This window comes from Schistocerca nitens, chromosome 10 (assembly GCF_023898315.1).
Source record: "Schistocerca nitens isolate TAMUIC-IGC-003100 chromosome 10, iqSchNite1.1, whole genome shotgun sequence".
In the NCBI taxonomy this organism is placed as follows: domain Eukaryota; kingdom Metazoa; phylum Arthropoda; class Insecta; order Orthoptera; family Acrididae; genus Schistocerca; species Schistocerca nitens.
Window position 1 is genome coordinate 183,316,064 of NC_064623.1, and position 27,113 is coordinate 183,343,176.

The 27,113-nt window shown below is 43.8% G+C and overlaps 1 protein-coding gene across 1 annotated transcript in view; it reads right to left on the reverse strand.

The window, feature by feature from the left end:
• Positions 1-27,113, reverse strand: part of LOC126209975 (potassium voltage-gated channel protein eag-like) — a 125,075-nt gene that overhangs the window by 94,248 nt on the left and 3,714 nt on the right. Inside the window, exon 2 of the mRNA XM_049939086.1 lies at positions 2,441-2,572. Within this exon, the coding sequence (XP_049795043.1) occupies positions 2,441-2,572 (132 nt within the window). The remainder of the gene's footprint in view (positions 1-2,440; positions 2,573-27,113) is intronic.

Here is a 27,113-nt window from a genome sequence, read left to right on the forward strand (position 1 = left end):
ACGCCAGGTGGAAATGGCATGGCAAGCCGTTCCACAGGACTACATCCAGCATCTCTACGATCGTCTCCATGGGAGAATAGCAGCCTGCATTGCTGCGAAAGGTGGATATACACTGTACTAGTGCCGACATTGTGCATGCTCTGTTGCCTGTGTCTATGTGCCTGTGGTTCTGTCAGTGTGATCATGTGATGTATCTGACCCCAGGAATGTGTCAACAAAGTTTCCCCTTCCTGGGACAATGAATTCACGGTGTTCTTATTTCAATTTCCAGGAGTGTAGTTCTCGCGAGACTAATTTTGTTACTATTTTCAGTTGTAGTACAATACATAAATTATTGATCATCCAGTGAGCGCCAGTGTGGTTATAGGTTACTATTTATACAATTTCAGTGGGCTTTGGACCCCGTTCGAGGCAAACTAATCTACACTACTGTATAAAGAGAAATTATATGTTTAGCATTGTTATCAAAAATCTCGCTTAATTCTTGATCGATTTACTTCAGATTTTTACACGATAATCAATTAAAAGTTCAGACGGACACAGACTACATATTTCTTTGACTGTATATGGCATATAACTTTGTATATACTATATAAAGGGTAACGTTGTTAGCAGAAATCTCGAAAAGTTACGTATCAAATTACTTCATATTCTTACACCTTTGACCTTTGGACAGACAGGCTACATATGATTTTAAAATAAATGGTATATAAGTATTATATACACACATCAAAAAAAGTTTTGGATCACCTCGGTTCCGAGAGTTCCGGAACCCGTACAGAAAATTGGAATAGAGATCAACATAAACATCATTTCCGCCCTTGTTATTGCTCATTAAAACCACACATTGCATGTTGTACCGCCATTCAGCGAGACCTTCAGAGGTGGTGGTCCACATTTCTCTACACACCGGTTAACTCTAATACCCAGTAGCACGTCTTCTTGCATTGATGCATGGTTGTATTTTGGTGGCATACTATCCACAAGTTCATCAAGGCACTGTTGGTCCAGATTGTCCCACTCCTCAACGGCGATTTGGAGTAGGTCCCTCAGAGTGGTTGGTGGGTCATGTTGTCCATAAACAGTTCTTTTCAATCAACCCCAGGCACGTTCGATAGGGTTCATGTCTGGAAAACATGCTGGCCACTCTAGTCAAGCGATATCGTCATCCTAAAGGAAGTCATTCACAAGATGCGCAAGATGTGGGCGTGAATTGTCGTCCATGAAGACGAATGCCTGGCCAATATGCTGCCGATATGGTTGGACTATCGGTCGGAGGATGGCAATCACGTATCGTACAGCCGTTAAGGCGCCTTCCATGACTACCAGCAGCGTACGTCGGCCCCACATAATGCCACCCCAAAACAACAGGGAACCTCCACCTTGCTACACTCGCTGGACAGTGTGTCTAAGGCATTCAGCCTAACTGGGTTGTCTCCAAACACGTCTCCGACGATTGTCTGGTTGAAGGCATATGCGACACTCATCGGTGAAGAGAACGTGATGCCAGAACTGAGCGGTCCATTCGGCATGTTGTTGGACCCATCTGTATCGTGCTGCATCATGTCGTGGTTGCAAAGATGAAATTCGCCATGGACGTTGGGGTTGAAGTTGCACATCATGCAGCCTATTGCGCACAGTTTGAGTCATAAGACGGCGTCCTGTGGCTGCACGAAAAGCATTATTCATCATGGTGGCGTTGCTGTCATAATCCGTAGGTAGCGGTCATCCACTACAGTAGTAGCCCCTGGGCGGCCTGAGCGAGGCATGTCATCGACAGTTATTTCTCTCTGTATATCCTCCATGTCCGAACAACATCGCTTTCGTTCACTCCCAGACGCTTGGACACTTCCATTGTTGAGGGTCCTTCCTGGCACAAAGTAACAATGCGGGCGCGGTCGAACCGCGGTATTGCCCATCTAGGCATGGTTGAACTACATATAACACGAGCCATGTACCTCCTTCCTAGAGGAATGACTGGAAATGATCGGCGGTCCGACCCCCACCGTCTAATAGGCGCTGCTCATGCAAGGTTGTTTACATCTTTGGGCGGGTTTAGTGACATCTCTGAACAGTCAAAGGGTAGCGGTCATCCACTGCAGTAGTAGCCCCTGGACGGCCTGAGCGAGGCATGTCATCAACAGTTATTTCTCTCTGTATCTGAATTCCAGTAGTAATGGGCAGGAGGCACAAACTGAGAATCAGTACAGATCTGAAGACCGAGGACTTAAGAGTCGTGTTGATCAACGGAAACAAATGTACATACGAGAGCTGAGAAAGAGAAATTGAGAAAAGAGAACTGAAAACCGAAAACCAAGAACCGTACACAGAGAGTCGAGGTCGGGTCTCGAAAACAGCGGAAATTCTTTGGAGAAGAGAAGTTGTCTGTTCTGGGATTCCCCACTACAGTGCAGAGAGGCTGGGCGTGCAGAGCACTCACCTCCTTTGCTGTCGTCGGCCTCGATGGGCTGCTTGAGGGCGGTGATGTCGCGGAAGGTGAGCAGGAACAGCACCACCAGGTCCCGCTCGTTCTTGATGGGCGCGATCTGCAGCAGCAGCCATAGCGGCGTCTCTGCCGGCACAAACAGAGGGCCACCACACGCGCACGTTAGTCAGAGTCTTCCAGCACTCGCAAAAACACACAAAATATAAATAAAAATACTCCAGCGTGCCTCTCCGACAACTGCACCGGCTGTAGGAAAGGAAACGGAGAGCTATTAATCAGTGCGTGGCATCTGCATCACTCAATAGTTTAACCCTAGGACGCCTAAGGGGGGGGGGGGGGGGGGGGGGTTCGTTGAACCCACAATTTTTTTATGTCCCCTGCGTTTGCCCAAGTAACTTTCACACTACATATTCCCTTTGAGTGGCTTTTTTTATGAAACGTTAGTGTCAATATATTTTATAGAAAATTCCTGCTTAGAAAGAAAAAATAAATAAACTTATTATGGGTCCAGCAAATCCCCCCCCCCCCCCCCTTAGGCTTCAATGCTATAGAAAATTTCCCTTAGTAGGATTTCGTATTTCTCATCTCCACAACAATGCAAGTTACTTTCTTGTTGGTTGGTATTCTTGATATTCACAACAATCGGTTTACTTTCAGAGGAAGTGATTGTTGATGTCAGTCAGCTGTTATTTATCTTGTAAACTTGCAGTGAGTTAGTGCAGTTCCCAACACGTAGGCCTCCAGTAACTTTGGTGTCCTACACAGCAAAAACGAAACTGAGGTAAGAACTTACTGATGTTGTCAACAATGCACCAAGATAAAGGCACTGTTGGAGGAGAGAAGAATGAAACCGAGATAAATGCATATTATAATTCCACCTTTAGTGGAATTGATACCATTGATCAAATGGCGCGTATGTACACCTACAAGAGGGGAACAAAAATATGGCCTCTATCTGTATTTTACTCTCTCATCGACATTTGTGCTATCAATGCAACTACCATATTCATCCAGCAACATCCAAGATGGAATGAAAAGAAACACAACATAAGGAAACTTTATCTTCTGCAAACTGGGATGGAACTAGTGAAATTGCAGGTAGAAGAAAGAAGTGCCAATGCAAGAGGGTTATCTAACCAAATTGTTCAATCAATGGAGACTATTCTACAAAAGAAAATCAAAGAAGTGACAACAGAAGCACGTCAGCCTCCTGCAGGGAAAGGTCGGTGCCATGTTTGTGGAAGAAAAGCTAAAACAAAGAACCAGAAGTACAACAGTCTAAGTAAAGCAAAACAGTATTGTGGACAGTGTCATAAACATGTGTTAACACACATTCATAAAAAATTGTGAAGTGTGTCTCTTGCCTTGAAGTTGAGGACTCAGAGTAGTCTATTGTATATGTATTGTAGTGTAATATGTCAGTTTTTTATTCACTCAGTCCAATATTTATAACAATTAACAACATTTATAAACCGATGCCTTAGTTAAAATACATAAACCATTTTGAAAGTTGTAATTTTTCGTCAGTAAACTTATTTAATACCTGTGGGCTTGCCGAACCCCCCCTTAGGCATCCAAGTTACGAAAAAAGGCTTGGGCGTCCTAGGGTTAAAACAGTCAACGATCATCCGTTATGAGTTACAGGTTGCCTATCCATCGACTTCCAGGGGCAGTATATCATACAACTATTGAGCGAATTTGAAAATTTAAAATGCTGTCATAATCGACTCATCTTAACTCTTACAAGGGAAGCTCCCCATCTCATTCCTCTCAGTGTTAGTGGTAAGATGGCTCAGTGGATAGCCTGTCAAAAACTAAACACAGATCAAGTATGAAAACAGGAAAAAGGTGCACTGGACTAGATAAGAAAGCAAAATAGAAACAGTTAACGGTCCAAGAACAAGACGTGCAATAAAGAGGGGCCTGCAGTAGCAACGGCGTCGTAGGTAAGTGGCCATGGTGTTGGACCGCCAAGCGGGTGTGCTGTGTTCAAAACTCCCTCGTGCCATTTAGGGGAGCTGCGGACATGTATAGCATAACTAAGTAGCTGTAGTTTAGTGGACGGAACCCTGGCTCTGCGACTAGACTGTTCACAGCGTTAGTTCGAAAGGCTCCTGTAGCAAGTCGGACCCCACAGTAGTGTATCGGGTCCAGTAACCACAATGCATAGGGCGATGCAGAACCATAGGACAGATTCCCATAATCAAGACAGGACCGGATCAGGCTTTTGTAAAGCTGGTGTTACTCCGGCAGCGAAGAATATTAAGGTGTAACCAGCACCTTTGCTTAAGATGGCGAAGCCACGCTAGCTGGGCATTGAAGATCAGTCCCAAAAAGACACACATCTCCACCACATGGAGTAACTGGTCGTTGAAGTAAACTTCTGATTGTAGATGAATAGTACGGTGGCGACGGAAGTGCATGATGTGAGTCTTGGCCGCGGAAAACAGAATGCTATGGGTGACTGCCTATGACCGCTCCTTTCGAATGGCGCCCTGTATTCGACGTTCAGCTACACTCACATTAGAGGAGCAGTAGTAAAAGTATAAATCGTTAGCATACAAGGAGGGTGATACTGAAGACCCCCAGCAGCTGCTAGACCTTTGATTGCCACTAAAAAGAGAGGAACACTTAATACAGAGATCTGCGGAACCCCATTCTCTTGATGGGGGGTACTGTGGGAAACACGAACTCGTAAATGAAAAGTACGGTGTGACGGGAAGTTCTGGACAAAAAATAGGAAGTTGGCCCCAGGGATCCCACTCATGTGAGTTAGCACGGATGTGGTGTTACCATGTGATGTAATAAGCCTTATGTAATTCGAAGAAGACAGCAATAACGTGTTGACATCAGTCAAAAGCTATTTGGATGGCAGACTTCGTGCAAATCAAATTATCTATAGTGAAACGGCCTGTGTTCTGCATCTTCCAGAATGCACTGCGACTCAAGGAGCCGACACAGCCGCAGGCTCGCCATGCGTTCGAATAACTTACAGAGAATATTGGTGAGAGTAATTGGGCGATAGCTGTCCATATCTAGGGGATACTGGTACGATGCTGCTCTCCTACTACAGAGATAGGAGCTCACCCTCGCTCCAGATACAGTTGAAGATGGTAAGAAGATAATGCTGGTAAACCACTGATATGTGTTCGAGAGAGCGGCAGGATGAGTGGGAAGTGATCACTACCACACAGGTCACTGTGAATCGTTTAGTTGATTGATGGAAGAAGACAAGGCTGTAAATAGAAAGATCAATGGTTGAGTAAGTTCTATGTTCCACACTGAAGTGTGTGGTGGCACCAATATACAAGGGAAAGAGGTCGAGATCTGCCAGTGAGTTTTCATTGTCTTCACTGCGGCCAGGGATCGTAGTTCCACCCCAAAAAGGGTTACGGGTACTGAAGTCACCCAAGATTGGGAAAAGTGGGTGGAGCTGAGAAATCAATGCAGACAATACATACTGAGGTACACCACCATTGGAAGAGAGATAAACATTACAGATATTAAAAATCCCGAAGGGCCCTTACCCGAACAGCTACAACTTCCAACGTTGTATCAAGAGCCACAGGTACGCTATATACAGAGTTCAGAACGTATGTGCAAATTCCAGCTGACACACTATCATAATCAGCGTGAGTCCTAAAATATCCTCAGTGCCCATTAAGGGTAGAGGTCTGTATTGCTGGAAACCAAGGGCAATGCAGAAAGCAGGAAGTACCTTAAGACATGACGTAACTCAGCCAGGTGGTGGAGAAAAGAAATACAACTCCACTTAGAAAGTTAAGGAATCAAAGAGGCAGGTTATGTTCCAAGGTCAGCTGCTGCTACTGGGTTACTGGATATCAAGATACATAGGTTCAGAGATAAATTGTGTAGTGCGATCTGGAGCCTCAGGGTCCACTGGGATCATTGCCACTGCCACAGTTACACAACGTGTGGGATCCAGTAGCGTAAAGACCACCAGAATTTCCTTCGTCTTGGAAGACTTCTTTTTGACTTTCTTTTCTTTAGCAGGTTTGGATAGCTGGGAGCAGTTCCCTGAATTAGTTTCAGGGACTGAAGAAGATCATGAAGCCCTATGACCAGTGGCCTATGGCTTCCTCAGCCACTGTCTGGTATCGAGTTGCAGACCAACGGAAATCTTGGTGGGAAGTGTCCCGAGGAACCCCTCCCTGGAGTGAGAAACCAGACAAAGGTGATGTGTCTGTGGCTGGGAAATATGGATTGGCATCCCCAGTGGGTGAGGAGCCATTGCTCCCAAAGTGGGTGTGAGGAAAGCAGCAGGAGGAAAACCCCCAACCATTAAGGGGCGGGAGGGGGGGCAGGCATGTTCGAGAAGTCCTGAGGACTTGCCCTAGGATGCATAATAATGGACAGTACCATTGGCAGAGAGGGCAAAATCGTCATAGCTGCACCAACGACATTGTCATGCATGCAGAGCTCATACTTTTTCTTGGTCTCTTGGTATATCAGTCTTATATTCTTGTATGTTCTTCTCTCTCTGAATGACCGTGTAGTCTGGTGAGCAGTGAGAATGGTGCTCTCCACAGTTGATGCAAATGGAGGGAGGAGCATAAGGAACGTTCACATGCAATGACCATCCGCAACCCCTACAGACTGGGCTCATGTCGAATGTGAAGACACGTGACTGAATTTCATACATTTGAAGCACCGTGTAGGGGTAGGGAGGGGGGTACATATGGTTCAACATCACATAGGTATACCATTACCTTTACCTTTCCAGGCAACAAATCACGCTGAAAGACCAAAATGAAGGCCCTGGCAACAACCTTATTGTCCTTTGGCCGCCTATGGAAGTGATGGACAAAATGTACACCCTGTTGCTCCACAGTCGTGGATAGCTCATCATCATACTGGAAGAGAAGGTCATGATGGAAAATGGTGCCTTGAACCATGTTTAGACTATTATAGGGAGTGATGGTCACCAGAATATTACCCAGCTTCTCACAAGCAAGCAACAACCTGTGACTGGACAGGGGATGCGGTTTTTATCAAAAATGACCACTCTTCATTTTGGAGATGGCTGCAACTTCCCTAAATTTGTCCTGTATAGTCTCTGTAAGGAATAAAGGCTTTGTGGACAAAGGAAGAATCCCCATCTGTCCTTGTATGAACCAGGTATTGTGGGGAGTATTTCTCTGCCTGTCGCTTATCCCGACATTCCTGCCATGGTGTAGCCAGGGAAGGAAACATTTTGGGGTCGTATATACTTTGAACGAGTTCTTTCCTTCTGAAGGGACTGCTGGGGCCGCGTAACTACCAGCAGGAGAATGATCCATCTGCTTGATAGTGGAAGTACCCAATCCAAATGGGGGATCTCCCCAGTGTCAGCAACAGCTGCCTGGCCAGTAATCTGCACATCGGAGCCATCACAGTCATGATGAGAAATGCTCCTGGGCATACATGGGGAGGTATTACGTTAGGCACTAACAGTGCAATCCCCACATGGTCAGGCATGTACTACCGTCCAAGTACTTGATGACGACCCCCCCCCCCCCCCGTATGGGATGGCTACTGTGCTGGGTTTGGGCGTACTGCCTTATTAGAAAGGAAGGGTGCTATGGTGGAAAGGCACAAAGGTGGAATAGACACCACACTGGGCATGATCCACACTTCTGAAAAATATGGAAAAGTGGTGGCAGGTCAAACCCAACAATGGGGACCAAGTTTTCATTAATGGAAAGGTGTAGAGAGCGTCGAAAGTGAAATGGAAAACCAAGGTGCTAATCCATGTACCAGGTCCAAGCGGGGTCTACCCAAGAAAGACTATGCGATGGAAATGCTGAGGGGCCTTGAGGCATAGAAATGGAAATGGGCACTATGGAAGCAAAGCATGTTCTCACAAAATAGTTGCGAGCCCCCAACATTTAACCTGGATGAGGTAATTGAAGAAAATCTGTTTCTGTTAACTTTGTCCAGTCATTGTGTACATCTTAATTTGGATGTCATCCTTTATTGCAGAGACCACAACATTTACGATGTCACCGTGCCTTTAACTAGCAACCACAAAATATAGCCAACGGATCTCTGCTTTTTCGAACCTTTAAGGGACGTTTTACCCAAAGATGCCAGCAGGTGTTCATTAACCATACTGAACAAGTAATTACGCAATTTATTGCCAGATTGTTTGTAACTGATTATGAAAGGCCAGCCATAACGATAGAGGCAAAAGTTGCGATGGGATGTTTGTAAAATTAGTCAAAGATGTTGATATTTTTTGTCACTAGATAGTTCAGTAGCTTGATAGAAATGTTGACTCAAATTTTCAGAGTTTAATTCATGCTACAAATAGCGTAAAATCCATCTTATTTCAAGGATTGCGCATTGCCACATCCCCTTTTGTACACAACTTTGTACTTGCCTGCAGTATTACATCCTGCCATCAGAGAAGACATCTCTAGAGTACAGAATGCTGTGAACTAATTTATGATCTATTAAAGAATGCAGACGTTGTGGAACACAAAACCCGAATGAAAGCCTTAATAACTTCATTTAGAACAGTTGCCTAATGATAACATTTTACTCGTCTGTTACTGTTACAATTTTCTCACATGATGCTTGTCTGGTGTTCAATGATAGTTAACACTGGAAGAATCGGGACCCTTACGAGACTAGCATTTGTAACAAGTTGGTTCAGTGAAAACCTACTGAAGAGGATTGATGATGTGCGTAATGCTAGTTTCGAAACGTCAGTGAAGGATATTGCCACAGATCACGCCGGGATAATCAGACTAAAAGAAAAGAACTGCATGAAGACCAAAAAGACCAAATGTACGATTATGTATGACATTGAGGTACTTGTTTCTGGCATAAATGATAACAAAAGTTTGTTTTCATTTCATCCAACTTTCTTTTTCAGTGCCTGAGGAACATTTTCTGCTGAACCACTGCAGATAAAAATTTGCTACCGACGTTCTACATGCTACAACATAACTTCCCGTTTTAAAAGTGCATTACTGTGTTACTTATTTAAATTTTTGCTAAATAAACATTGCTATGTCTCATACACACAAATTTAAAAATTTGTTGTGTAAGTTCTAAGACTGATATTAAAAAAACTGACACGTGGATTTGTTTATCTAATTACTAAAAATAACCTACCACGTTCTGCAAGAGATAAGTGAAGTAACCCCCGAGAAAATGTTCCTCATGTGATGGCATGTGTTCCAAAAGTATCCAACAATATCCTGCTCAAATTATTTGACAAAAAATTGAGAAAAATCCAGATTTTAGCCATCCGTATAATGACAACATGTGCAAAATTTGGTCAAATTATCTCTCAAACAGTAAAAGTTACATTAGCTTATATGTACCCATGTATCTTCTCTTATGTCCGCCCTGAATTTTAACTATTAAATTATATGTTGAAGAAAAAAGGCAATTACAGAAATGTATAAAATGTATCTTGAAGGAAGTCATTATCCTACAATTTTTATATTTGAAATAAACACTTTATTTCATGTTTATGCACAAAACTTTATTTCAAAAATAAAAGAGCCTAAGGGAACACTCTCTGATGCTTTTGCACAGAAGCAACAAATAAAGTGTTAAGTTCAAAAATGAAAACAGCCTACACAGGACAATGACTTTTCTCAAGCAATTTACAGCGCCTGTGGCCGCGTTTACACAAAAGGCATGTTTTCTCGAAATCAAATAAAGAGGATGAAATGGGTCACACATGGCTTTTTATCATTTGAATAATAATACTCAAATTTACACCGCTAGAAACGCATTCTTACTCCACTATTTGCGTGACTCTTTTTTAGTTAATTGCACATTAAAGTTTAAATTTTAATTATCTCTTTCAGACTCTATTATGTACTAGCCAAACGTTCGAGAAAGTGCCACTTCAAACAATATCGTAATTCGTGAAGTTTCTATCAGTATATCGCTAATTAAACCGTAAGTGCGCTATCTTACCCCACTTTATACATATCTTGTTGTAATGTCACATGTAAATGTTGCGTAAGTTATTTTATCACCAATCCTATTAAAGAAATTTATTCATAATTAGTACTGATTTCTAAAAGTTTTTTATTGATTTGCATATGTTTGAATGGTATTTCACAACAGTCAAAGAAAGAAATAAACAAACAATGTTTCCATCTCTGACTTCAAGTCGCGGAAACAGCTGCTCGCGATCAAAACATGTCGACGGGTTTCGCTGCTGAGGGTCATCAAACGCAGGAATTTCATTCGTCAAAGGCGGTTCCGCGGAATAATCGTCCTGATCCTCATACATAGAAAAGGTGAGCCGTGGATTCTGTATCGTGCAATTTGTCTTGAGCTTACGTTCACCATCTGTCTTTGAAATCGTAGTATTACCACAGTCACACGGATACTGTCGCGACACTCACTGTTGTGAAAATTGTGTTATCGTCTGACAGTAACGACACTAGCGCCCCTAACAGCAAGAAAGGTAGCCGTAATACTTATGTTTGTTTTCTAGATAATTAACGAAATAGCTGTAATATTTTTGGATTCCAAGCGCTTCTAAAATATCTTGAGACATGAATTATAGAGAAATAAATGTAGAAGCCACCGAATGTCATTGGTTCAGTGACATCAACTACAACTTGAAGAAATAGTTTCGAATACGTATGTAGTTACATCTTATTCCGCTGTGAGGCATAGAATGTAGACATATATTTAACTCATGACAAGCATATATTTTTGTTGTTGTCTGTTCCTATTATGATACACCTTCCTTAACACGTAACAATTTTGCACCGGGTCTAATGATTCGCACATTCTTACACTTCTCTCGAGTTTATAATACGGTACATGATTTTTGCGCAAATGTAATTACTTTCACTTCAAACGCGAATGTGTTGAAGGTTGTTGCCGTTTGTGGCTGAGATGTAGGAACAATTGTGGAATTAGTTAATTTTGTGTGTATGTGTGTGGGAGGGGGGGCCAGTTTATTGCTTTTGATGTTTTATAATCACGTCTCGTGGTTTTTCCTTCAGCTACAGTTGTGGTGCCTTATTCGGTAGGTTAAATGATGTAGGTATTGCTTTCCATACAAGTTTTCCTCGTTCCACATTCACAGATTTGGGTGTTAAGTGTAGTGACGAAAACGTTTTTTTATTTGGTAGATATATGCCGTCGTTCTGGGTGGACCACGTTTTCTGCTGCTTATTAGCCATTTTTTATCTTAAACGAAAACGACATTCCTCAGTAGATATTCGTACGTTACACGTGAATAGTAAATATGCTGTCCTGTAGTGTAAAGTTTCTCAGGAAACTAAACAAAGACAAATCTGATATTATTCGGACTCTCCAATGTCATATTCAGAACTAAAACTTTCTGTTCGCATAGAGCGCTGCTGTCACAGTGTACAACAATAAATGAGTGGGAGTGTCTTGGCTATACGTGTTGGCTAGACTATGGTATTACCATCTATGATTGACGATACGGAAATATACAGAGGGGTCCAAGGATGTGCGTACTCATCAACCGCGGTAAGCGCTTCTGATCATGCTAGCTTCACGCGCAATGACGAAATAGTTTTGAAATTTCACGATTATGGGTGCTCTTGGTACTAGTCGATTCCATTACGTGTTGCTTTCTTCGAACTGTTAATATACTGATACGTCTGTCTTGTTTGAAAGGGTTCCATGCGGGTTCGATTTGCGAATACTTTTTTTTGAGGGGGGGGGGGTTGAGCATGAAGTCTTTTCTTTATTATAAAAATGTATTCGTAAGCAATTATACTGTATATAGCTAGGGGGTTTATTGATAATTATGGCTTAACTCACATAGTTTTTCTGGGTACACTTATACTTGTCTGTGTACATCAGTTTGCTGCTCAGAAAAATCTGGTTTCACGACGCTGACGAACAGGAACCTGTTAAAAGGAACTTATTTCGGGTAAACTACAATGAAAGCAGACTTAGTGTGTGATGGTCTCTCACGATATTTCAGTTCAATTACTCATACGTTAATATTACAAACGTTATTCGACTGTGGTAACGGTGATTTTATTTTGTTATCAGTTGTCATTTAGCCTCAAGAAATGTGTTAGAACGGACGAAAGAAATTTTGCGACTCCTATCTTTGGCGGTGGTAGCACCTGTGTGGGAAAAAATTACAAGTTAGTACAAATAATGTTCTTACGAAACGCTAGTCTTTTGCAGCGAGCGAGTGTTCTAAATCTAACAGAGGTAGAACGAGACTCTGACAGTGTTTATTTGGTTTTTAATTCGCTTCTGTATCATTATTTGTAAGGGAGATTGAACTGTAGCGTGACTCAAGATCTAGGTTAACGTGGAAGGTAAATTTGGTAGCGAGTTGACGAAGAATAACGATTGTGATGTCATAGCAAGAATCGTGTTTTGTGTTATATTGTTATGGCTCGTGTCTTACGAAATTTGCCTTTACATCTCTGCTTTAGTTTCATATTACCGGCGACGTTATGTGAAACGTGAGACCTGGAAAAAGAATATACACCATGCTAAAGATCGCTAACAGAAATTCGCGAACAGCAAAAAAATTACGCGTGTTGAAACAGCTAAAAATAACCGATTTCGGAAATAATCGATTTTAGGTTTTTTATTGCTATTATTTCCGGTAATGTATGTAGACATCGAACAGAGATTGAAAAACTGTTAAGACTCCCTCATAATTTTGCTTTCCATGTTTCAAGATTCATAGAATCAAACATAAAACGAAATACGTAACTAAAAGAGTCAGGCGACAATTCACTGCTCTTCTCGAAAAGTAACGAGATATTGAATACTACAAAAAATCACTAGTACTCTCCTACTAATTCAAACTTTTTGAAACTGAATGGCAAACCGCGTCCACTATGACCTTGCCTAGTACAGCGGTGCGGGTGTCCCTCATCGTCCCCTACGCTCCTCGGAGTATGGGACCTCATCATCTTTGAAACTGTTGAAAAGTCGTGTTGTAATGGAGGATCACACCACTATTTGGGAATTACGATTTGTCAGTGCTAAAGGTGACTAGCAGTTACGGCATACAAGACAGATACTACTTCGTATTTTCATTATAAACTATGAACTGTTAAGTTTTTAATTTGTAACAGTTGTTTTTCGTCATAATTTTCATTCCCATTTCTTGTATCATAGAAGAAATAACATTTGTGTACAATTTGTAGCGTTCTTTTTCTTTAATTAATTTGAATGCCAAGCTACGTGTGGGCATGTCTTGCGCATTGCATGTACAAGAGAATTGTCTAATAGACTTGGCCACTGTTTCCATGTTTCGATACAGTGTATCGATACGTGGAACTGTTTCAGTGTTTCGGAACGGCTGTGGTTCACTGTTTCGAAACAGTGATGTTTCATTCCGTCCCTGTCTCGGATAACCGGACCAGATTCGATCTCGAGCCAGCCACAGAAACTGTATCGTTGTTTCAAAATAAGGCTGTTTCAGTCCAACTGTGCTTGGAACGGACTAATTGTATCGAAACAGTGATGTTTCATTCCGCTCTGTGTCGGACGAGATTCGGGCTCGGCACAGGTACTGAAACACAACATACCACTTCATGAAACACTTTCAAGAACGTCGAAATCTTTTTGACAAGCAATAGCATGAAGCTTAAGATATCCGAAAATAGAGCTTCGTTTCTAGCTGACTGTCCTCTTTCGAAATGGCGTAACATCTTCTTTATAAACACTAACCAAACAATAAAACAACGCATACTATTCACATTCAAAATAATAAATATGTGAAAATCATTCACTTAAATTACCCTTTTTTATAACACACGCTTCTCTGTTCATGTACAGTAATCATATTAAGCAACGCAGGTAAGTCTACAACATTTTGAATAAAAAAAGGCGTAGAGTGACAGTTATTAGACACATACATAAAATTTATGTAGGTATAATTGCAAGCAATCTGTTTGACATATCACTGATAGTGTAATGGTGAATGGGAAGGGCTGGGAAGCATGGTGAATTTATGGTAACGGTTTGAAACACCTTGAAAGACAACATTTTTTCTGTTATATTTTGTTGTTTATTCGAATTATTTGGCGTTATTTTTGAGTCTGTAGTCACTGTGCCTATTATCCACAATGATTCCCATACAAACGGAATGTGGGAATCCCAATAACGTATCCGTTGTTTCTGTAGTTTGCTCCCACCTCCAGTTCTGTTCGTGGTGGTTCTTCTGTCTTCAGCTATGGCTGTCCTCAGTCAATTGAAAAGTATGAAAGTCACATGACACGAAAGCAGTGCATTTGCTGCAGGAAATACGAAACTGCCAAGACGCCTAAGTGATAGTTTCATACTTTCTGCGACATCATTAGCGCTCTCGCACCTCATTTTTGTTTATATGGACATACTTATACAGTAGACATTCAAGATGATAAAATGTGTAGGTTTATTAGATTACAAAACACAAACTGTTTCGAAACAGCGTATCGAAATGATTCTTGAGTTTCTCCCGGCGTATTTGATAACCAAAATATCCACGGGTGTACTGCCGGTCTACAGTGTCGAACGGGCACAATATTTCGGCGATCATACATGTCGCCATCATCAGGTGAACTGACGGACTGAGCTCCTGTGAACGTGCCGGCACGGAGATCCGTACACTATGGCTGCTCAGGTGGAACTGGGTTCGGTCGCGGCGGCGGCGGATTTAAATACCCTCCGCCCGCGGCGCGCTCACTCCGCCGTCCGCGCCCCGCGCCACGGTCGCGCGGTGGAACAGATTGCGACGGCGTCTGAGATGACGTCGGTGTGATGGCTCCGTCCGCCGTGGTCGTCACAACTATACATTTGCTCGATTTACTCTTGATTAACCCAATCGCTGGTTCCCAAGCCTTGCTAAGATTATAGCCACAGTCACGATTTATGAGGTCGTCATTGGTGCGAATTTCGATGGCCTCTCTAACTACGCTGTCCCAGTATCTCGACGTCTGTACCAGAATCCTCGTGCGTTCATACTCCATAGCGTGATTTTCCGACGAACAATGTTCAGCGACCGCCGACTTGCTCGGATACATCAGTCGAGTGTGCCTCTGGTGTTCACGGCATCGATCCTCGACGGTACGCATCGTCTGACCAATATACGACTTGCCACATTGACACGGAATCTGGTACACGCCGGCCTTCCTCAAACCGAGGTCATCTTTGGCGCTCCCCACCAGTGCACGAGTTTTATTCGGAGGACAAAACACCGTTCCGACCCGGTGTTTCTTCAAAATGCGGGCGAGATTTCCCGAGAGTGCGCCTGTATATGGGATAAACGCAGTGCCTACCTCCTCCCTCGTGATTTCATCCATATCCACAGGTTGTGCTGTAGTGGTTGGGCGGAGAGCACGTTGAATCTGCCACTCTGAGTACCCATTTTTTCGAAATACAGTTCTCAGATGTTCCAATTCCTGGGGTAGACTCTCTGCGTCAGAGATAGTGCGCGCCCTATGTACTAGAGTTGTAAGTACCCCATTCCTCTGTGAAGGGTGGTGGCAGCTGTCTGCGTGCAAATACAGATCAGTGTGCGTTGTCTTCCGATACACCCCATGACCTAGGGTGCCGTCAGCCCTTCTCTTGACCAAGACGTCAAGGAAAGGTAGTTTACCCTCCGTTTCAGTCTCCATAGTGAATTTGATGTTGGGGTGTATGGAGTTTAGATGTGTAAGGAAGTCAAGGAGTTTATCCATACCATGTGGCCAGATGACGAAAGTGTCGTCCACGTAACGGAAAAAGCAAGTAGGTTTCCATTCGGATGACGACAGGGCTTCCTCCTCGAAGTTCTCCATGTACAAATTCGCTACCACCGGTGAGAGTGGGCTACCCATGGCGACTCCCTCCGTCTGTTCGTAGTATTCTCCATTAAAAAGAAAATACGTGGAAGTCAAGACATGCCTAAAAAGTTCAGTGGTCTTCTCGTCAAACTTCTGACTAATCAATTCTAGTGACTCTCGCAGGGGTACCCTCGTGAACAAGGAAACGACGTCAAAACTCACCATGATATCTGACTCACCCAACGTGAAGCTATCAAGGCGTTTAACAAAATCCACGGAATTACGGATGTTATGAGGGCATTTACCCACGTAAGGACTTAATATTCCCGTCAGGTATTTGGCCAACAAATATGTAGGTGCCCTGATGTTGCTGACAATGGGGCGTAATGGTACCCCCTCTTTGTGAACCTTCGGGAGTCCATATAGTCTAGGCGGTACCGGACCTTGGGGTAACAATTTCTTAGCGTCACCCTCCGGTAATTCTGCGTCCTTGAGAAGCGACCTCGTCTTGTTGTCCACCTTCTTTGTAGGGTCAACGCTGATCTTCCGGTAGGAATCGTCATTTAGCAGGCTCTGCATCTTATCAGTGTAGTCCTTATGGGAGACAACAACTAGCATTGCCTTTGTCAGCGGAAGTCTAGCTGCAACCTGTTCAACAGCACTAACAATTTCTGCGACCGGAGTGAACTTGGGGGTGGGAGCGAAGTTGAGACCTTTCTGCAAAACCGAGACCGCATCATCACTCAACACCATGCCACTCAAATTGATGACAGTCTTGCCCGGAACCTGCAGAGATGGTTTGTCAAGGAGACGTGAGAACTTAGCTGTTTGACGTCCCGTTGCCTTCTTATGGGCGGAATCAGCTGCAACCCGCCTGAATCAGCTGAGGAAATACGTCGTGAAACTTGTCGTGCGTTGACGAAATCCAAGCCGATGAAGTCAAATATCACTAGTAAAGAGAGGGCGGCCATTCGTGATCTGAGGGAGCGCTCTGAAATTGTTGTCTTACCGGCTGACAAAGGCAATGCTAGTTGTTGTCTCCCATAAGGGCTACACTGATAAGATGCAGAGCCTGCTAAATGACGATTCCTACCGGAAGATCAGCGTTGACCCTACAAAGAAGGTGGACAACAAGACGAGGTCGCTTCTCAAGGACGCAGAATTACCGGAGGGTGACGCTAAGAAATTGTTACCCCAAGGTCCGGTACCGCCTAGACTATATGGACTCCCGAAGGTTCACAAAGAGGGGGTACCATTACGCCCCATTGTCAGCAACATCAGGGCACCTACATATTTGTTGGCCAAATACCTGACGGGAATATTAAGTCCTTACGTGGGTAAATGCCCTCATAACATCCGTAATTCCGTGGATTTTGTTAAACGCCTTGATAGCTTCACGTTGGGTGAGTCAGATATCATGGTGAGTTTTGACGTCGTTTCCTTGTTCACGAGGGTACCCCTGCGAGAGTCACTAGAATTGATTAGTCAGAAGTTTGACGAGAAGACCACTGAACTTTTTAGGCATGTCTTGACTTCCACGTATTTTCTTTTTAATGGAGAATACTACGAACAGACGGAGGGAGTCGCCATGGGTAGCCCACTCTCACCGGTGGTAGCGAATTTGTACATGGAGAACTTCGAGGAGGAAGCCCTGTCGTCATCCGAATGGAAACCTACTTGCTTTTTCCGTTACGTGGACGACACTTTCGTCATCTGGCCACATGGTATGGATAAACTCCTTGACTTCCTTACACATCTAAACTCCATACACCCCAACATCAAATTCACTATGGAGACTGAAACGGAGGGTAAACTACCTTTCCTTGACGTCTTGGTCAAGAGAAGGGCTGACGGCACCCTAGGTCATGGGGTGTATCGGAAGACAACGCACACTGATCTGTATTTGCACGCAGACAGCTGCCACCACCCTTCACAGAGGAATGGGGTACTTACAACTCTAGTACATAGGGCGCGCACTATCTCTGACGCAGAGAGTCTACCCCAGGAATTGGAACATCTGAGAACTGTATTTCGAAAAAATGGGTACTCAGAGTGGCAGATTCAACGTGCTCTCCGCCCAACCACTACAGCACAACCTGTGGATATGGATGAAATCACGAGGGAGGAGGTAGGCACTGCGTTTATCCCATATACAGGCGCACTCTCGGGAAATCTCGCCCGCATTTTGAAGAAACACCGGGTCGGAACGGTGTTTTGTCCTCCGAATAAAACTCGTGCACTGGTGGGGAGCGCCAAAGATGACCTCGGTTTGAGGAAGGCCGGCGTGTACCAGATTCCGTGTCAATGTGGCAAGTCGTATATTGGTCAGACGATGCGTACCGTCGAGGATCGATGCCGTGAACACCAGAGGCACACTCGACTGATGTATCCGAGCAAGTCGGCGGTCGCTGAACATTGTTTGTCGGAAAATCACGCTATGGAGTATGAACACACGAGGATTCTGGTACAGACGTCGAGATACTGGGACAGCGTTGTTAGAGAGGCCATCGAAATTCGCACCAATGACGACCTCATAAATCGTGACTGTGGCTATAATCTTAGCAAGGCTTGGGAACCAGCGATTGGGTTAATCAAGAGTAAATCGAGCAAATGTATAGTTGTGACGACCACGGCGGACGGAGCCATCACACCGACGTCATCTCAGACGCCGTCGCAATCTGTTCCACCGCGCGACCGTGGCGCGGGGCGCGGACGGCGGAGTGAGCGCGCCGCGGGCGGAGGGTATTTAAATCCGCCGCCGCCGCGACCGAACCCAGTTCCACCTGAGCAGCCATAGTGTACGGATCTCCGTGCCGGCACGTTCACAGGAGCTCAGTCCGTCAGTTCACCTGATGATGGCGACATGTATGATCGCCGAAATATTGTGCCCGTTCGACACTGTAGACCGGCAGTACACCCGTGGATATTTTGATTAGCGTATCGAAACATTACATTGTACTGTTTCATTTGTTTCGAAACAGTTACATGTTTCAGTTTGCCCATCTCTATTGTCTAATAGGCCGCGCTAAACACCAACAGGTACATTATTGTCTCAACAATGCTGTGCCGATGCTTTGTTGCTCGTTTCTAAATGTAGGCGTTTTACTGAAATAGCACTGATCGAGTTTCAGCTGTAGCGCCGGTAATCCAATATTTCAGATCATTTATTAATGAAAATTACTTTTTTAAAAAAAGGGTTTATTTAAAAGCCATCAATTTTAGCACTTATACTATGGCAAATTGATATACCGTTTTTTACTCGTTTTTGGTACAGAATTAAAAACTTCACGTAACTGTCACCAACAAATACCGAAAATACCGATTAATCATAACTAAAATACTCGTGCCGTATTTTTCCATTCCTAATACGCAGGAGAAGTCGTCAAGGAGAAACACGTGTAATCTTACACCAGTCTGTTAGATCACATTGTCAAAGAAATTGATAAGGTTGTATTTCCTGCCATACAAAGCCAAAGTTAGATGCACTACACGACTAAGCAGGTTTTTTTCCTTCTATACCTCGTTCGTCATAAGAATAAACCTGATGTAAACAAACACAAGCGCGATGATTGGTCAGCAGTCGTAGCCTCCGTACACTGATGTTCCGCTCTCGGAAGTAGGTCCCGATTATGTATCAGATATCTTATTACTATGTCATTGTAAATGAAATTGTAAGACATTCTAATTATTAACAGTCATCAACGTTCCTCTTCATCATACTTTAGTTACGTGATTTTTATTTCTAAAATCGTCTACTGTCACAGACTCAGTACTGTTGTGCTCTGATTGTTTTGCTGGTAATACGTAATGTGAAAACTTCCTGCTTCGTAGTGAAACACGAGCGCGAAGCACCGTTAATGTCGAGGAACTAGTTGTTCTTAATGCTTTTCTCAAGCTTACAGAGAAATATCAGCTCTGACGTGTTTAGAGAAACACTATGTAATATATAGCGAATGATAGCCCAATTATATGTGCGGCGTTATCGGTAACGTCGTAGAGTGAGAACCGTGTATGTTGCAGGGCGGCAGTTCTAATCTCGTTGTGGGCCATTAATTTTCTTTTTCGGTTTGAAAACCAAGATCGTTTAAGTAAGAAATTCATCAAATATATGTTAATTAAAGCATAATATACAGAGGAATGGAAAAGAAATTTGAGAATGCGCTAGGTGACGATCAGTTTGGCATTAGGAAAAGTAAAGGGACGAGAGAGGCAATTCTGACGTTACGTCTAATAATGGAAGCAAGGCTAAAGAAAAATCAAGACACTTTCATAGGATTTGTCGACCTGGAAAAAGCGTTCGACAGTATGAAATGGTGCAAGCTGTTCGAGATTCTGAAAAAAAGCAGGGGTAAGCTATAGGGAGAGACGGGTCATATACAATATGTACAACAACCAAGAGGGAATAATAAGAGTGGACGAGCAAGAACGAAGTGCTCGTATTAAGAAGGGTGTAAGACAAGGCTGTAGCCTTTCGCCTCTACTCTTCAATCTGTACATGAAGGAAGCAATGATGGAAATAAAAGAAAGGTTCAGGAGTGGAATTAAAATACAAGGTGAAAGGATATCAATGATACGATTCGCTGATGACAGTGCTATCCTGAGTGAAAGTGAAGAAGAATTAAATGATCTGCTGAACGGAATGAACAGTCTAATGAGTACACAGTATGGTTTGAGAGTAAATCGGAGAAAGACGAAGGTAGTGAGAAGTAGTAGAAATGAGAACAGCGAGAAACTTAACATCAGGATTGATGGTCACGAAGTCAGTGAAGTTAAGGAATTCTGATTCCTAGGCAGTAAAATAACCAATGACGGACGGAGCAAGGAGGACATCAAAACAGACTCGCTATGGTAAAAAAGGCATTTCTGGCCAAGAGAAGTCTACTAATATCAAATACCGGCCTTAATTTGAGGAAGAAATTTCTGAGGATGTACGTCTGGAGTACAGCATTGTATGGTAGTGAAACATGGATTGTGGGAAAACCGGAACAGAAGAGAATCGAAGCATTTGAGATGTGGTGCTATAGACGAATGTTGAAATTTAGGTGGACTGATAAGGTAAGGAATGAGGAGGTTCTACGCAGAATCGGAGAGGAAAGGAATATGTGGAAAACACTGATAAGGAGAAGGGACAGGATGATAGAACATCTGCTAAGACATGAGGGAATGACTTCCATGGTACTAGAGGGAGCTGTAGAGGGCAAAAACTGTAGAGGAAGACAGAGATTGGAATACGTCAAGCAAACAATTGAGGACGTAGGTTGCAAGTGCTACTCTGAGATGAAGAGGTTAGCACAGGAAAGGAATTCGTGGCGGGCCGCATCAAACCAGTCAGTAGACTGATGACAAAAAAAAAAAAAAAAAAAAAAAAAAGCATACGAAATCATTATTCTTCAAGAATTTCTAATTACATATGGCACCAAAATTGTGGTTTTCATTGCAAATGTAAATTCTTAAGTGTCGATATTTTATCAAAGATTGTTAAAGATTGCTGAAGATAAGAAAACATTACACAATTGAATCTCTTTCGAGAAATAAAATATCAAATACTCTTTATTTGAATACGGCCATTGATTTTTAGGACAGATGTGGTCTCACACGAACGAAAATGATAAGCGCCATAGAGACATGGAAATCAATAATCTTCACGGCATCGAGCACATAGCACAAATGATGCATTTTTACAGTTGTTACCGTACCATTGCTATCTGATCCCAATGGAACTGATCTAGAGCCATGTTGAGGGATTTGTTGCGAGAAATAACAAAACAGTGAAGTTGTCATACTGTCCGGAACTAATGCACGAAGCTTTGTGACACGTCACTGCCAAACGATGGCAAAATGCGGAACAGTACGTCATGAAAGAGGATGAGGAAATGTGGACTTTTTGGTGATTTGGTATTCTGTTGCTGCTCGCTTCGCTATCAACGCAGCAGCTCTGAAATGTATTCCAAGGAGTCCGATATGGTAGGAGTTCAAAGATTACCAGACGATTGAGTGTAATACCTTCAGTGGCTTGAATATATAACTACATGGTAAATTAGCAGTACGCTTTTACGCCACGCATAGCCCATGCAGAAAACTTACCCTTATCGCAGCGCAATTTTCATCACTGTTCCAGAATGAGTTCTGCAAGGTTCGCAGGAGAGCTTCTGTAAAGTTTGAAAGGTAGGAGACGAGATACTGGCAGAAGTAAAGCTGTGAGACCGGGCGTGAGTCGTGCTTCGATAGCTCAAATGGTAGAGCACTTGCCCGCGAAAGGCAAAGGCCCCGAGTTCGAGTCTCGGTCGGGCACACAGTTTTAATCTGCCAGGAAGTTTAACCACTGTTGTTTCTAATTGCAGTACTATGTTAGCTAAGATAGAGGGCATGTTATGTTTTCCGTCAGGTCACCTAGGACGCGTGTCGCCTGAGCTTTGCCACATATTATTTCCTTCTTTTTAAAAATTAAATGACATTCCAACCTATATTGCTCTCTGCTCGTCTCTTTGTATGTCATTACTGCAACTGTTCACATCACTGCAGGTTATTGGATCACTTGGCCGGGCCTGCGCTCTTCAGGTTAAATGAGCCGGTAAAGATGTTGCCCCGTATCGTCGCCGAGCCTGTGTACGCCGGCCGCGGTGGCCGAGCGGTTCTAGGCGCTTCAGTCCGGAACCAGGCTGCTGCTACGGCCGCAGGTTCGAATCCTGCCTCGGGCACGGATGTGTGTGATGTCCTTAGGTTAGTTAGGTTTAAGTAGTTCTAAGTGCTAGGGGGCTGATTACCTCAGATGTCAAGTCCCATAGTGCTCAGAGCCATTTGAACCATTTGATGTTAACGGTAGCCTACGCGTTGCACAGCAATTCCCTAGTCCAGCTGTCTTAGAACAGTGATGTGAGATGGCGCAGAAGGCTGCAGCAAGTCCGTTATTTGTACTCGGATTTCCGTGCAAATGTGAATGTGGTACGATGTGCACGGAGCACGATACAGCGGTTCCCGCTTCTGGTGTTCAGAGCTTGATGATTAGTTTGCCTTCGCTCACGTTCCCATGCACTCGATCATTGGGCCACTGTCACATCTGAATGCCCCAAATGGAGGCCCACAATCAGTCCCCTAGCGTACTACGTCAAGTGCTGATAACACTGTCTCAAACGTGTACGCGGAGACTCCGTGTCTTTCACAGCGGTCAGTCAGCATTCTATGCTTGTCACACCTGCTACAGGGTGTTCCGAAAATGACCGGTATATTTGAAACGGCAATAAAAACTAAACGAGCAGCGATAGAAATACACCGTTTGTTGCAATATGCTTGGGACAACAGTACATTTTCAGGCAGACAAACTTCCGAAATTACAGTAGTTACAATTTTCAACAACAGATGGCGCTGCGGTCTGGGAAACTCTATAGTACGATATTTTCCACATATCCACCATGCGTAGCAATAATATGGCGTAGTCTCTGAATGAAATTACCCGAAATCTTTGACAACGTGTCTGGCGAAATGGCTTCACATGCAGATGAGATGTACTGCTTCAGCTGTTCAATTGTTTCTGGATTCTGGCGGTACACCTGGTCTTTCAAGTGTCCCCACAGAAAGAAGTCACAGGGGTTCATGTCTGGCGAATAGGGAAGCCAATCCACGCCGCCTCCTGTATGTTTCGGATAGCCCAAAGCAATCACACGATCATCGAAATATTCATTCAGGAAATTAAAGACGTCGGCCGTGCGATGTGGCCGGGCACCATCTTGCATAAACCACGAGGTGTTCGCAGTGTCGTCTAAGGCAGTTTGTACCGCCACAAATTCACGAAATTCACGAAGAATGTCCAGATAGCGTGATGCAGTAATCGTTTCGGATCTGAAAAATGGGCCAATGATACCTTTGGAAGAAATGGCGGCCCAGACCAGTACTTTTTGAGGATGCAGGGACGATGGGACTGCAACATGGGGCTTTTCGGTTCCCCATATGCGCCAGTTCTGTTTATTGACGAAGCCGTCCAGGTAAAAATAAGCTTCTTCAGTAAACCAAATGCTGCTCACATGCATATCGCCGTCATCAATCCTGTGCACTATATCGTTAGCGAATGTCTCTCGTGCAGCAATGGTAGCGGCGCTGAGGGGTTGCCGCGTTTGAATTTTGTATGGATAGAGGTGTAAACTCTGGCGCATGAGACGATACGTGGACGTTGGCGTCATTTGGACCGCAGCTGCAACACGGCGAACGGAAACCCGAGGCCGCTGTTGGATCACCTGCTGCACTAGCTGCGCGTTGCCCTCTGTGGTTGCTGTACGCGGTCGCCCTACCTTTCCAGCACGTTCATCCGTCACGTTCCCAGTCCGTTGAAATTTTTCAAACAGATCCTTTATTGTATCGCTTTTCGGTCCTTTGGTTACATTAAACCTCCGTTGAAAACTTCGTCTTGTTGCAACAACACTGTGTTCTAGGCGGTGGAATTCCAACACCAGAAAAATCCTCTGTTCTAAGGAATAAACCATGTTGTCCACAGCACACTTGCACGTTGTGAACAGCACACGCTTACAGCAGAAAGACGACGTACAGAATGGCGCACCCACAGACTGCGTTGTCTTCTATATCTTTCACATCACTTGCAGCGCCATCTGTTGTTGAAAATTGTAACTACTGTAATTTCGAAAGATTGTCCGCCTGAAAATGTACTGTTGTCCCAAGCATATTGCAACAAACGGTGTATTTCTATCGCTGCTCGTTTAGTTTTTATTGCCGTTTCAAATATACCGGTCATTTTTGAAACACCCTGTATATACTCTACTAGGGCTAGTAGTGCCACTAAACACGTTTCGTTGGTTGATCTGGGAGAAGGGGCCAAACAGCGAGGTCATCAGTCCCATGGGATAGAGAAGGGTGGGGAAGGAAATTGTCCGTGCCCTTTCAAAGGAAGCATCCCGGCTTGCCTGAAGGGACTTAGGGAAATCACAGGAAGCCAAAATCAGGACGGCAGGACACGGATTTAAACGGCCGTCCTCCCGAATGCGAGTCTAGTGTGCTAACCACTGCGCCACCTCGCTCGATCCACTAAACACGAAGAACACTAATGTACTCTGGTGGTTGCCCTAGCTGGCGCAGAGAATTGCAACTCTAATAATTTAAATATCTGATGTACGTACGTGTTCGATCTTGTCTTCTGCTTTTGGTCTGGCAGTGTGTAAAAGAAATTATTTCCACCCATGTTCTTATGCCAATAAAGGACAAAACTAGTGAACAGAGAGATGTGAAGGGAGTTTTTGAATGATCCTGTGCACCTAAATAGGTAATGAGGAAAGAGCAGCTATTCCTCTTTGAGACATCGGACGCTTCTTTAACTTCAAGTACAGTTTCTCGTGGTATGAGACAGTGCACACTGTCACTACCGGAGATGTTGCGATTCATAAGCTCGTATGTGACTTTTTTGTACTCAATGGTTGGGCGAGTTTTTACCTGTATCTGTCCAGTACTGATCTATAAATATCAATATTTTGGTGCGTAATAAGCAAACATTAAAAAAAAGTAGTGTTGACAGTCTTGCTGTGCATAGCTGTGTGTTGTAGCATGCAGCGCTTGGGATAATTTTCATTACTTTATGACTCACCCTGTATGTAGCTATAACTTTTTCCCTCCTGGCAAGCCAACCAAGGGATGGCGGCTATAGCTGAAACAACCGGTTTTCGGATACTCCAGTTCTTTTCGCCCGGCTGTTAAAACCGCTCAAAATAACTGGTTTTCAATTTTTTATTACCATTGTTTCTAGTAATAAACGTAGACTTTGAACAAAGATTGGAAAGTTTTAATGAAGGCGAAGGAGTATGTGATCACGATCGATACGGCGCTGAGGCTGTGACAGAAATCTGTCTCATTGTCCCGACAACGAGGGCGAAAGGTCACAAGTCGATGACTTCACTGGATCGTCACTTCTAGAGGGCGTCAGTTTGTCACACTGAAGTAACCACAAAATTAAGGGTCAGTTATCATCCACAGTTTATAAAACGTCAATAACATTTAGGTATATCAACGATAGTTGGACTACGTGATCAAAAGTATCCGGACACCCCCAAAAATATACGTTTTTTCATATTAGGTGTATTTTGCTGCCACCTACTGGCAGGTACTCGATATCAGCGACCTCAGCAGTCATTAGGCATCGTGAGGGAGCAGAATCGAGCGCTCCGCGGAACTCACGGACTTCGAACGTGGTCAGGTGATTGGGTGTCACTTGTGTCATACGTCTGTACGCCAGATTTCTACACTTCTGAACATTCCTAGGTCCCAGTTGCAGATGTGAGAGTGAAGTGGAAACGTGAAGGGACACGCACAGCACAAAAGCGTTCAGGCCGACCTCGTCTGTTGACTGACAGAGACCGCCGACAGTTGAAGAGGGTCGTAATGTGTAATAAGCAGATATCTATTCAGAATATCTATTCAGACCATCACACAGGAATTCCAAAATGCATCAGGAGCCACAGAGTTCTATGACAGTTAGGCGGGAGGTGAGAAAACTTGGATTTCATGGTCGAGCGGCTGCTCATAAGCCACACATCACGCCGGTAAATGCCAAACGACGCGTCGCGTGGTGTAAGGACCGTAAACATTGGACGATTGAACAATTGAAAAACGTTGTGTGGAATGACGAATCACGGTACACAATGTGGCGATCCGATGGCAGGGTGTGGGTATGGCGAATGCCCGGTGAACGTCATCTGTCAGCGTGTGTAACGCCAACAATAAAATTCGGGGGTGGTGGTGTTATAGTGTGGTGTGTTTTTCATGGAGGGGGTTGCACCCCTTGTCTTGCATGGAACTATCACAGCACCGGCCTATATTGATGTTTTAAGCACCTTCTTGTGTCCCACTGTCACAGAGCATTTCGGGGATGACGATTGCATCTTTCAACACGATCGAGCACGTGTTCATAATACACGTTCTGTAGCGGA